At 38.7% G+C, this 14309-nt stretch overlaps 1 protein-coding gene across 3 annotated transcripts; it reads left to right on the top strand.

Moving 5' to 3' along the window:
• The first annotated feature begins 684 nt into the window (after positions 1-684).
• LOC143633672 (transcription factor bHLH18-like) lies at positions 685-3656 on the top strand. Of its 3 annotated transcripts, none has more exons than XM_077101925.1 (3): positions 685-1725; positions 2884-3249; positions 3383-3656. In XM_077101925.1, exons 1-3 carry the CDS (start codon positions 1282-1284, stop codon positions 3443-3445), a joined length of 873 nt encoding a protein of 290 aa, XP_076958040.1. In that variant the 5' UTR covers positions 685-1281; the 3' UTR covers positions 3446-3656. The 3 variants fall into 3 exon arrangements, with proteins under 3 accessions (XP_076958040.1, XP_076958039.1, XP_076958038.1); XM_077101924.1 differs by having other exon boundaries at positions 685-1233; positions 1327-1725; positions 2884-3501; XM_077101923.1 differs by having other exon boundaries at positions 2884-3501.
• Positions 3657-14309: the final 10653 nt, after the last annotated feature.

Below are 14309 nucleotides of genomic sequence, written 5' to 3'. Positions count from 1 at the left end.
ATGTTCGGGTTTTACCGACTCACCACACAACGTCCAGTACCGACAACACTCGGGCTTTACCCACGCTCGGGTTTTACCGAACTTTATTTTAGTTTCATTGTCGTAACAAATGTAAACGAAATCGACATAATTTTTTGTTGACCCACCGCCGAGAAACTCGGATTTATACCAGCGTCCTGGTTTTTACCAACTCACCATCACAACTCCCGAATATGAGTCGACTTGGCGCTGCAACGACCGAGTTTTATCAAAAAAATTATTATATGTTAGACGAGTGTCGTGCATTGCCTCAGCGTTTGGGCCCGACTGACCCACACAAGTGAAGTGGCTCACCTCAATTTCTGTTTTTTGTTTTCATTTTATTTTAGTTCCAATGCCATATTTGTTTTAGTTTCAATGCCGTAACAAGCATTGCTAATATTGACTAAATTCGCGTTGACTCGCCGTCGCGACACCCGAGTTTTACGGCGCAACACGCGGGTAAATCACTAGTTACGTATTAATTAACAAAAACAAGTTAAGCCCAAATTTGTGGGTTAAATTCGTTATGGTAGAACCCACAAAACTGAAACCTAACCAAACTTGGTGTGAAAACGAAAACAGAACAATTAATATAAAAAACTCAAACATACTGTTTGAGCCCAAAATAAATTGAAGAGTATGACACTTTGTAGCTCATGGTCCAGGCCCAGATCGTTTGTATATTGGCCCTTAGGTTTGGCTTTGAAATGACCATGATCATGCTTACATCAACTTTTGTAAACAACATTAAAATATACATAATTAGCACGTTTGTAAACATTAAAGGGAGAAGAAATGCATAGGAAGTTACAACCCGCAGGAGGAGGAAAGCTGCTTTTACACGTGGGTCTTGAATAAATAAACAACAATAGTCATGTCTCTTGCTTGCATTAAACAAACACATTTGACAAGAACTAAACAACGCTTTCTTCTTTTTCAAAGGTAAACCCTTATCCATCTTCATCTATCTGATCGATCTTTTTGGTGAAGTAATTCATCGATCTGAACCCCCAGCTCATTTGGGTGCAGCTTCTTGTTTCTTGAATTATTTTAAAGAGTTTAATAGTAGAAGTTAATGAGTTTGTTTCTTGATTTATACCAAATGTTTCATTTTGGATCTAATTATATAGCCTGATTTATTTTCAGACTAGTTGACCATACTAAGTAGTAACAATGGGCTTGGATCTGCCGTCAATGTGGTTACCGGAAGTCGTAAGATACACACGTTATTTATTATAGATTTATTAGGAAAGAAAGTATATGGTCATGAAAATACTTAATTATTGTGGGTCTTGGATGTTGCAGGAAAATGAGAATCAATGGTTCATGAATCTAAGTGATACCGACAGATCTTTCCAGACTCCAAGTAGCTTTGAACAAGAGACAGAAATGAAAATGCCAGGTTATAATCACAAAGCTAGTAGCACTAACACAAGGCCGTGTCAAACTCCCAACATTGTTAGTGCTGCTAGTCTTTCAAACTCCAATTCATTCACTATATCTTTTGGAGAACAAAACACTAGAGACGACATTCACCCGTCTGTTGATTCCCTCGGTATTGAAGTTTCTGGTACAGTAAATATTCAGCAAATGTCCAGATCTCCACTTCATGTTCAAGATCATGTGTTGGCTGAGAGGAAGAGAAGAGAAAAGTTAAATGGACATCTGATTTCTTTGTCTGCCCTCCTTCCTAACCTTAAAAAGGTGTTACTTTGATTCTTCTTTTGACTAATCGGTGCATTCGTTGCATCTAATTACTTAATTAACCTTTTGATTAGTTAGCGCTTTAGGAAGGAGAATGATAAAGAAACCTATAGTATCTAGGGTTTTAATTAGTATGGACCTTATATGCCCAGTTTATCTCTATATATTGCAATCCTCTATTGAATAATGAAATAAGTATTTTACAATCTTTCGATCTCTACCACCTCCGTTGCGCCACACACACAAACCCTTGCCATTGCCACTTGGTTCAAACCCTAGACAGGGTAGCTTGCCATCACGACCGCTAACTTGTCCTAGTTTTTGGTTTATATATCTTGTTTCCTATTTCCAGTTCTAATTACAAAGACCGAGTTTCGATTCGGGACTCCGGCCGCTGTTCCTAATTAATCCTTTTTCGAGCAAACCCTACCTCTCACCTCCGCCGTCATCATGATTGCCTCTCTCCGACTAGATGATAGCTGAAAAACTGCTTAGCCACATATCAGCTCCTTTTTTCGGTGATGCATCTTTTAACGAATGTCAAGTCATCCTAACCTCAGTTTCAAGGATCCAACAAGTGGTCACCGTGCCTAGCCGCCGCTTGAACCCATGGGCACACTGCCACTCTTTTGTTGGACTACGGTTCTCCACCGCACCCCTTGTAGAACCATGGGATCAATGGTATTGGAGAATGTGGATTATTGTTAGGGCAAAATCAAGAAGATTGTGGATTTATGATAGAATTTCTTGCAAGTCAAAAACCGAGATCGAGACTCGTTTTTATTATTTTTATATAATTGTTCTCTTTTAAGTTTTTTCTTTTCTTAGTTGTTCTCCGTTCCGAGCGTCTGATGATTTTACATCGCTCTAATTGCAGGGGTGTATTAGAACCTATAGTATTTATGTTTTATAGCATCTTTATATGCTGTAACCCTCTATTGAATGGTATGCAATCCATCTTCTACCATATTACATGTTAAACAAAGTGTTTTTTTGAACTACTTGTACTTCCACAAAAAGTTATTTACTTACTGCCAAGCTAGCTAGGTCTAAAGAATATGGGATTCATGTGTCCACTGAAAGATGTAATTTCTTGAGCTTAACCAGAATCTTTTCAATGGCCTAACTCTTATATATACATATTCAATATTGTTTTAGATGGATAAGGCATCCGTGTTGGAAGATGCAGCAAATTACATAAGAGAGCTTCAAGATCGTGTGAAGGAACTTGAGGAATTGTCAGACATCAAGAGCAAGGATGCTAAAGATTGTATAATTGCATTGAAGAGATCTTCAGAAGAAACAAACTCTGCAGACTGTTGCATGGATGTTACTCGCAAATCATCTGCTGAGATTGAAGTGAGGATGTCAGGAAGCAGTGTGCTAGTAAGAATCCAATCCCAGAAAAACTCTTCTCTGCTAGTGAAAGTGGTAAGCAAGATGCAGCAACTTGGGCTATCCATAATCAGTAGCAGCACGATGCCTTTTGCTGATACTGCTACTCTTGTAGCCGTTGTCGCTCAGGTATATGTTCAGCCATTTATGAAATTATTCAACTCGAGTAAACTTAACGTCGGTCACAAATTTGAAGCTACACGATTCCAGATAACCACGCACAATATCTAAATGTTTGGTTGTTTTTTATTTACTTCTGCAGATTGAGGATGACTTCTGTATTACGGCATCCGATCTCATTAAGAACCTTCAACTGGCTATATGAAATTCAATAACATGCAAGTGCTTCAAGTTCAACATTTCCACTTTGAGATTGTTGATAGGTTTTTTACCTTTGTGGTTTGTACATGAAACCTTCTATATTCTCAAAATCTGCATTCTTTATTATTCTTGTGGTCCTTGTGGACAGTCACCATAGATTCTCATCAGATTTCATTGTTTTTCTTTATTTAGCACTTTGTAGTTAATTAAGTACAGATAGATGAGCTAGGCTGGAATCATCTTATAAAATTGTTTTAGAAAGCAATATGCATTATTTTAGAAAGCAACCTTTCTGCCAACTTCATCGCATTTCATAACATCATCCTACTTTTGCATCCAATATAATCAGCATATATGTTTTTATACATAATGAGACTAAAAAAGAAGCTGTACGCCAAATTAAACATTTCAAAATTAGACCAAAGTATATTTTTAACAAGAAAACAAAATCGAAACGGTATGCTAGTATAAACTGAATACAATACTGTTCGATAACGGTCAATATCGGCAACATTAAAAATAACAAAACCGAATGGTGCCGAAACAGAAAAATGAAAAATGAATACTGGGTGCATTACCGATGGTGTTCCTTTGTTATCGGTTTGGTATGGTATGCTTTAGTACGGGGATGGTATGAGTACTCGACACAAAATTGTTCATCCCTATTTGCAGCTTTCGTGTTTAATTCTCTATAATTCTAGATAGTTTTTTGAATCGTAGACACATCACTTTCATATTAAAGTATCTCGCTTATACATGAAATAATAATCAACTAAGACAAAAAGTAATTTCAAAGAACAATATAGGTTCTTTTTCTATAATAATTCGAAGTATATATTTGATCTTGGATTTAGACGGCCAAATGATACATGCACATACGTGTTGAAGAACCACATCGGTTGGGGTGAATGCCAAATGATACATGCACATACGTGTTGAAGAACCACATCGGTTGGGGTGAATGCCTCAATGTTTAACAAATAGTTACTATTACAGTTAAGGTGTAATCTTTGTTGTTAAATTCTTTATCAGAAACTACATTTGGTATCATACTCGTAATTGGTTAACAAAGTTAAAAAAATGTAACTAAATTACAAGATGCTACCTTAGTCTATTGATCTTTAGTATAGGTCACTATTAGGACCGGCTCAACGAATGTAGATGCTTAAATCGAAATAAGATTTTGGGGTCTTTTTATGACAATTATTAAGAAAAAACAAAAATCACTACTAGTTTTGAACTCATAAGTCATAACATATACTTTAGTAACAACCAAGCCTATCACAACAATAAATCACTTTGAATTTACTTTACCCATTATAATATATCTATATATATTGTTTATTTTATTTTATTTGATTTTTTTGACTTGGAGGTCTTAATTAAGTGTGGGCCATACACCTAAACTTGTTTTCGCTGGCCCACGAGCTATCCCTGGTCACTATCGAACATCAAAATTGCTACAAATTTGATCCATGCCGGGCACTGCCATGTACTTCCCAATATGATCGTTGCCCCTTGGACCACACAGTTGGGGCCAACCCTTTGAGCTTGGCAAGGCGCTGCCATGGACTTGCCAAGGGTCGGTGTTCCCCGAAACCCTAAAGCCAGTATAGAGGTTCCGTAATACTATAGTCATAATAATATGATCCTACATGAACTTTACACCTTCTAAGTTTTATCAAAGTTTATTATGTTTTCTCTGCTTGGAGTACAGGTAAACCTTGATTGCCCAAAACAAAATGATGACACTAAAATCGTCTAAACCAACCACATCCAAGTTTCGTTTACCACTGATAAAATATTGAGTTTATTTAATTATTTAATAAAAGTTGAAAACGAATTTGTTGCATTGCTCTTAGGATCATTTCATCTTTCTTTAGAGTTTTCTTCCTAATCATTTGGAATGGTTCTGTAGACTCATCAAAGTGCTCAAATTAATTAATCGATCTTACATATATACTTGTTTCTCAATCTTGCATATATGCTTGTTTCTCAAATTGAAAATGTGCATACAATCTATTTATAACGTTTAGACCAACAAAATTTATTTACTTTTCAAGGTCTTGATTATCAATCGATAAAATACTAGTTTATAAAAGTATTGTTCATATTACAATAACTCACATTTGACTATGTGATAAGCGGGTGTGCATGCATGGGTCTGTTTAGGCTCAAACCGAACCAAAATCGAAACTTCAGCTTTAGGAAACTGTCTGGTTTCACACTTTCGGTTTAAGTTTTTTTACTTTAACTATCCGAATTTTTGAAAATATTAAATTGATCATTTTGGCTTACTTTGATCACGCTTGCATCAACATCTTGTTGGGTTTCAACGGTGGTTCGGAACGAAAACGGACAAATCTTTTAGACCCGTTTTAGTTATTTATGTCGTTTCGATAATTATTAATCTATATTAATAATCAAGCTTATAAACGAAACAATAAAAATGCAGCGGATATTAAACTAATTAAAACGAACCATAAAACGAAACCCGAACCCGGATCCGATTACAACAATACGAGTACGATAAACATAAAAGTAAACATCCATAGGGTGTTTGTCGATATACCTCGGTTAATCCAAACCGGGAAGACACCGAAAGTTAACGAGAGTGAGCTAGAGGATGTGACACAATCGAGCTCCGACTAAGAATCATGCGAGATCCACAAATGATGGCGGCTGACGGCGGTCGGCGATAGCTTCTAGCGACGGCGGCGGCAGCTCGTGTTGATGGAAGAAAGCGGCGGACAGCAATGACAGCAAACAGAACAGCAATCGTGCTTCAAACAATAACAAAATCGACCGGAACTTGGTTCGCCGGAAAAAGACCAGTTCGCCGGAAAACCGTAAGTTAATGTTTAGACCACACCGGAGCTTGTATTGAGCTGCGATGGTGCTTGCGGTGACTGAAGAACGACTGGTAGTAGCTTTGTTTGGTGTATGTCGGCCGGAAAAGACCAGCCGGAAAACCGAGCTGCCGGAATTGCGGCTGGGATATATATGATGGATTAGGGTTTTGTTATTGTTTAGGGTTAGCATAAATAATCATATCCTCTTCTTTTTATAATAATATTAGTAGGGTTTAAGTATGTTAAACCAATTGGGCTTGAGCCCAATTAACAAAACCAAGCCTTGTCCATCATCATGTCCATCTAATAATTGTGTCGGGCCTAATTAATATTTAAGTAGGCCTTTGTCTCGTTACCTCCGGTGTAACTCTGTCCGGATCACGTTCGGGTCGGTCACGTTGACTTGACCCGAAACGTCCATAAAACCAACAGTCTCCCACTTGGACGTATTTGGGTCAAGTATCACAACGCTGACAGCCGGAGGCGTTCTAGCTACACATAGCTGTCCCCAACCGAATATGACATTTTAAATCCATAATCAAAGTATCTTGGAATACCTTATTGCAAGACAATGAATTTATAGTAATCGGTGTCATCTATCCTTTCTGTATAAGACATTAAATGAACTATGAGACATGGATCATATCATTCTCATATGGCGTTCAATTATTGTAATTCTCGATATAGAGTCAAAGTGGTCCAATCAAACACACAGTTAGTTTGGGTGAGGCCTCACACTTTACCAGTTTGAATCAACGAGGGCGCCAATATGTCTAACTGTTACATTTTAATGTAAGAGTACATAATCCCATCTTGACTACATACAACTCCCACTGAACTCCAGAACATTCCCAATCAATGCCTTTATGGCTGGCAGTTACGCAACAGCGGTTGACATGATCAAAGAATATCCCTCGGTAAACGAAAGTTCTAATATGTATCTCAGGTCTAAGGATACTAAATGAGCATACTATTATCAAAACATCTTATGATCAAGATCCATGAAGATGATTTGATGCGAGTTACATCCAACGTCATTCATAATGAGGTCTGTGAGTTTGGAAGTCAACTGCTTGAGTCCAAAGTTAGAATAGTCTTAATTCAGAATCGCTCCCACGAGTCTGACCGACTACGGATAGTTTAGAATATAATATTCATGGATTAAACGTATTAAAAGGAACACAGTTGTATCATTCAACGTTTGCATTTAACCATTAAATCAAAGGTGAACTGAAAAGTACAACTGTTTGAATGTTCATACATCCAAATACTAAATTAAAATAAATCACTAGCAAATCTAAGCCTGATAGCATATTTATGCCTGTCCTGAGTCATCGCCTTAGTGAATGGGTCAGATAATCTTTGATATGTGTCTACTTTGCTCATCATGATGTCACCTAGTTCCAGTATCACTCGTACATAGTGGAACTAAAAATGTGCTTGGTCATGTGATGATAATTGGGCTCTTTGGCTTGAGCAATATCACCTGTGTTATCATATATCACGTCGATCATTTTCCTAAACTTGGAATTAGATCGAGGTTGGCAATGAATTTCATCATCCAAGCAGATTATGAGCGAGAAGCATCTCGGTCATTTTGGAAGTTAGCGTCAGTGTAACTACTTACAATGAGTTTCTCTTCCACTCCTCCAAACACGCTTACGAGACGTCAAGTCTAGTGCATAATAAAACATACATGACAGAGCCAATCGCTGAAGCATATGGAATTGCTTGCATGTGCTTTGTCTCAATGTCCGTTGCCGAAGATTGCGATTTGCTAAGACGGTTCTTTTAGCAATGAAACAGCTCTTATCTTGGAGTTGTCCATTGAGAAGCGTGTCATGACTTTGCTTATGTATGTACTATGACTTAACCCTAGAAGTCACTTAGATCTATCTCGGTAGATCTTCTATTCCCAGAATATATGTGGCTTCTCCAAGATCTTTCATTGCAAAACAAGATTCCAACCAGTGCTTAACTCCCTTAAGCATAGGAATGTTGTTTCCAATGATCAGTATATCATCCACATACAAGATTAGGAATGATATAGTGCTCCCACTAGCCTTTATGTAAACACAAGGTTCATCTTCATTTTTGATAAAACCAAACTCTTTGATTTTCTCATCAAGTGAAGATTTCAGCTTCGAGATGCTTGCTTAAAATTCACTTGCTCCCTATTGCCCGACCTTCGGGGGGTTGCTCAATCAAGTTCTAGACTTGATTTTTAAGAATAGATTGCATCTCGGCGTTCATGGCATCTCGCCGTTTCTCGGATTCCGGATCCAAGATTGCAGATATGTAGTTAGTAGCTTCGTCGCCATACTCGGCTACTAATAAGACTTACGGACCATCGAGATGCCATAGGTATCTAGGATTGGGTGCGAGAGTCATAGTACTCTGCGAACGCTCGTGTTCATGTCTGATGTATCAGCAACAACAACTTGTTGATCAGACACTCTAGCTTCTCAGCGGTTGTTTGTGGTTCTTGAATTCCTTCAAGATCTACAAAATAATCTCCAGTTCCACGATCGAAAAATTCTTTCTCGAGGAAGTGGTCTTTCCTTTTGATAGAAATCATATTTGTATCAGGATGAAAGAAGTAATAACCGCTTTGGTTGTAGTATTTGACGAATGCAGGAGGCGGTCATAAGGGTGAAACTCCAAAGGGAGTGAGCAAGTTGGTTCTACACATCATCGATCAAACCATGTTTAGCAAAGTTTGATTCCTCCTCTCGCTCACGCCATTATGTTGGGGTGTGCCAGGTGTAGTGAGCTGTGAAACAATTCCACACTCTTTTAGATGATTGAAGAAATCTGAGCTGAGATACTTTCCACCTCGATCTGATTGAAGTATCTTAATGGTTTTACCAAGTTGGTTTTTCCACTTCGTTTTGAAACTCTTTGAACCTTTCAAAAGTTTCATACTTGTGTTTCATAAGATACACATAAGTGTATCGACTATAATCGTCGATAAAAGAGACGAAGTATCTTTCATGGTTTCTAGGCGTGGTTCTGAAAGGTCCACATACATCAGTATGTATGAGTCCTAACAGATCCCTTGCTCGTTCACTTTTATAAGTGAAGGAGTCCTTGGCGAGTTTGCCAGTTAAGCAAGATTCACAATCGTCAAAAGAGTCCGGTCCTGTGGATTCAAGAATCCCTTCGGATTGGAGTCTTTTAACTCTTGCCTTGCTTATGTGGTCAAGTCGGCAATGCCAGAAACGTATCGTTGATGCCAGATCTGATACGTTTTTGAAAGATTATATACGTTATTATTAGTTTGAACATATATCTCATAAATACCATTTCGAGGTTTAGCCCCAAAATAAAAGATATCATTTAAGGAAGTAGAAATAGCCATGCCATTAAAACACGTACTTAAAACCTTGTTCAAAAAGTAAAGAAACTGAAACGATGTTGTTGGTCCAACCAGGAGCATACTAATAATTATTCAAATGAAAAACTAGGCTAGATGGACAAGTAAAATAAAATACTTCAATTGCCAGAACTGGTACTCTCTTCTCATCTCCAACGATGAGTTCCATGCTGCCTTTAACGATGTGGTAACCACATCCGGTATCAAATACCCATGTGTTGCTAGAGACAGTGAAAAGTTCAATAACGTGTATGGAAATACCTCCAGAAGAGCCTTCACCATTGGCTCTCTTCTTCTTGATCTCAGCAAGGTACTCGGGACATTTTCGCATCCAGTGTCCCATTTGGTTGCATCGGTGGCACTGGCACTCCTCAGGGGGCGGCGGTGGCATCTTTGGAACCCCTTTGTTAGCATTGGTGGCACGTGGGGCAGCAATGGTAACATTCTTCTTTCCCCGTTTCTTGGGATTAGGCTTCTTGACACCAGCAGATCGAATGGTCAGAACTTGATTGGTCCTAGAAGGAATGTTCATCTCAGCCGTCTTGAGCATGTTATGAAGCTCCGGCACTGTCTTCACCCAACCATTCATGTTGAAATTCATTACGAACTGGTCGTATGAGTTGGGGAGAGAGTTGAGGATGAAATCCGATGCCATCTCATCGGGCATGGGATAATCAAGTTTCTTGAGCTGATCGATGTGCCCCTTCATCTTAAGAACATGGGCACTGACGGGAGACCCCTCTGCCATCTTGCAACTGATGAGTTGTTTCATGGTGTCGAAACGTTCTTGACGGGCTTGTTTCTGGAACATGCCCTTGAGTTGCTCAAGCATCTCATAGGCACAAAAGTCTTCCAAGCCTTTAGCAAGCTCAGAAGTCATGGTGGCTAGCATAATACAGGAGACCTCAGCCGAGTCATCCTTATGCTTGTCAAGAACCTTTCGTGCAGCGGCTGTGTTGTTTTCAAGCTCGTTTGGAACAGGTCCATCGAGAACATACATGCGCTTTGCCATGGTGAGAACAAGTCTTAAGTTGCGGCGCCATTCGATAAAGTTGGTACCGTTCAGTTTATCCTTCTCAAGGATAGTCTTAAGGGCATATGGTGAAATTTCGTTTGACGACATCTGATTAATTAAGCAAAAGTAAATTTAATTAGTATTTTCGACGTTGTAGTCCTATTATTAATGACCCAATAACATTATTTCGAAAGAAGAAGAAGTAGCCCGCCGACGACAACAGATTCAATAGCTGGGGATCTTGCTAAGAATGAAACTCCTAACCTTAAATCATAGAACCGGGGATTCTTTCCAAGAATCCGAAGTTGGAGCGGGAAAAAAAAATACCCAGTGGGTAGGGAAGCTGCCCATCCGTTATAGTTGCTTCAGAAAGAGAAATTGGAAGGTTGGGCGATCTCCTATCCTGTTTTCCATGCAACGCATTCTTTTCGATCTTGTACCCGCTTGCTTCGCCTTTTTATATATTATAGTTTATTAGATCCAATAGATTCAGCAGCTCCTCGCATCCCCAACTACGAATGCCACAAAACATCACATCAAAGTAGGCATCCGTCAGAAAGTCTCTCTGAAGAGCTTCATCCCCAACCATCATCCGAACCAGGTCAGGCATGGTCCATTCCGTAGGTAATACCCTCCCGTCTTCATGCGCACACCTGCTGTATTCATTACAAATGTCACGAAATAATTGTTCTATTTCAGGTGCTGCACTCCGCGCGTCGGCTGCTGTTGAAGAATCAGTTGAAGTCGATGAGGATGTGAAGGAACTCTCCATTAGAAAGACGTGAAATATCTAGCTCCTCCTACTTGACTTTAGGAGTATGAGAATCTGGCTTCCAGTTATTAAAGGCAGCTGTAGCACACAACATTAATAAGTGGTTAGGCAGACCGACAACGACTGTCAATTGTGAATTGAGCACAACTCTCGGTTATGAGGCCTATAAAGACAACGATTGTCTGTATAGACACGTTTAGCCTCATCTTTGCCCACTTTAAGTCTCCAGACAGCTTTAACACGTAACAGGAGAGTAAAGTAATAGTTGTCCTAGTACCGTGACTTGTGAGAGCGCCGGATGTGTCAACGAAACGCTTTCACCTTGAAGGGATAAGCTAGAAAAAAAGTGCGGTGCTGTAGCTCCAAACACTCGAATTTTCGCAGTATGCCTCAAGTGTGACTTGTAGTAGGATTGGCATAAACTATTGGTTTTAAATTGGGATTAAAATTAAAATTACCAAATAGAGTAAAAGTCAAATTTTACTGTATTTATTATCGCGACGAATAGATGAACCCTTTCATCTCTCAGGACACTTAGTTTTAAATAACTTATTTAAAAACTAAGTTTGTAGCGATACGACTAACCAATTTTAAGTTAAAGTAACTTATTAGTTTTGGAAATCAAAACGCTTTTAATTTGCAAAACAGAATCGGTTAATAAAATGTTTATTTTCCAATTTATTTGGTATTAGGTTGGTGATAATATAATCCTATTATAATCAAACCAAGCAACCACAAATAGCAAATAACAAAAATATGTAAATCCTTTATGGCCAAAAGTTGATCGGTCTCGCTAGAGCCAATTAGGGAGACCGATCGGGTCAAGGGGTCACAACACAAACAACCACAAGGATGGACTTCACGGTGCATCCCGTCGTCTTGTCCCGTCCCACCAACTCCAAAAAAGTCCTCGAGCTCGTTCTCGGCTATCATCGCGTCTTCTTAATTACAAATTTATAAAGTAACACATATGTCCTATTACAAATTTGAACCATCTTTATGGCCAAAGAAAACCGAAAAATAAATAATAACCTTTTACAATTTTTGAACCAACCATATGGCCAAAACAAGCTCAAACACCAAACACAACCAAACAATCACATAGGTCGGGGCCGGATTTACATATTCACAATAAATAAAATTTCGGGTCGTTTTGACTTGGTCAAATAAAATAAACAAAACTTTGACCAACTCAAAATCACCCGAAAATAATTCTAGATCTATAAACTTTAAACGATTTAAAGTTTAAGATGTAGATCCGGTTTTAAATGAACCGGTATCGACTCGTACGTTGTAACCGCGGCTCTGATACCACTGTTGGGTTTCAACGGTGGTTCGGAACGAAAACGGACAAATCTTTTAGACCCGTTTTAGTTATTTATGTCGTTTCGATAATTATTAATCTATATTAATAATCAAGCTTATAAACGAAACAATAAAAACGCAGCGGATATTAAACTAATTAAAACGAAACCCGAACCCGGATCCGATTACAACAATACGAGTATGATAAACATAAAAGTAAACATCCATAGGGTGTTTGTCGATATACCTCAGTTAATCCAAACCGGGAAGACACCGAAAGTTAACGAGAGTGAGCTAGAGGATGTGACACAATCGAACTCCGACTAAGAATCCGGCGAGATCCACAAATGATGGCGGCTGACGACGGTCGGCGGTAGCTTCCGGTGACGGCGGCAGCAGCTCGTGGTGATGGAAGAAAGCGGCGGACAACAATGACAGCAAACAGAACAACAATCGTGCTTTAAACAATAACAAAATCGACCGGAACTTGGTTTGCCGGAAAAACGAACTCGTCGGAAAAAGACCAGTTCGCCGGAAAACCGTAAGTTAATGTTTAGACCACACCGGAGCTTGTATTGAGCCGCGATGGTGCTTGCGGTGACTGAAGCACGACTGGTAGTAGCTTTGTTTGGTGTATGTCGGCCGGAAAAGACCCGCCGGAAAACCGAGCTGCCGGAATCGACGCCGGAATTGCGGCTGGGATATATATGATGGATTAGGGTTTTGTTGTTGTTTAGGGTTAGCATAAATAATCATATCCTCTTCTTTTTATAATAATATTAGTAGGGTTTAAGTATGTTAAACCAATTGGGCTTGAGCCCAATTAACAAAACCAAGCCTTGTCCATCATCATGTCCATCTAATAATTGTGTCAGGCCTAATTAATATTTAAGTAGGCCTTTGTCTCGTTACCTCCGGTGTAACTCTGTCCTGGTCACGTTCGGGTCGGTCACGTTGACTTGACCCGAAACGTCCATAAAATCCAACACATCTTTGTACAATGTTGAAAACATATATAATTAGCACGTTTTTAAAACATAAATAGAGATGAAGCTGCCTTGGAAGTTGCAAACCACAAGAGCAGAAAAGGGTACTTTTGCACGTGCATCTTGAATGAATACACAAGAAGGTGCATTAAACAAACACAATTAATTACAATAACTAAAGAAAACTGTTTTCTTTATCATATGTAAACCCAGTTCATTAACCTCATCAATCTAGTTACAATGATCTTATTGGTGAAGTAATTCAAAGATCAGAATCCCCTCCCTTGATACTTGGTGTTTTCTAAATTAATTTAAAGAGTTTCATAGCTAAAGTTAATGAGTTTCTTAATTTGTTCAATATACCAAGGCTTTTATTTTGGATCTGATAGATATCATTGACTATACTTGCAGGCTAGTTCAGCATATCAACTAAAATGGGTCTGGATCTGTCGTCAATGTGGTTACCCGAATTGGTAAGTGACACAGGCTTGCTATTTATGATAGATTTATATGGAATTAAAGAGAGCTAGAATACAGTCCTGATAATACTTAATTAATTTTT

The sequence above is a fragment of the Bidens hawaiensis genome, unplaced genomic scaffold (assembly GCF_021521415.1).
Source record: "Bidens hawaiensis isolate Kalapana, Puna unplaced genomic scaffold, B.hawaiensis_p1.1 tig00006845_1, whole genome shotgun sequence".
NCBI lineage: Eukaryota > Viridiplantae > Streptophyta > Magnoliopsida > Asterales > Asteraceae > Bidens > Bidens hawaiensis.
Note: the sequence above shows the minus strand (reverse complement) of the source record. Positions and strands in the feature narration are given on the sequence as shown.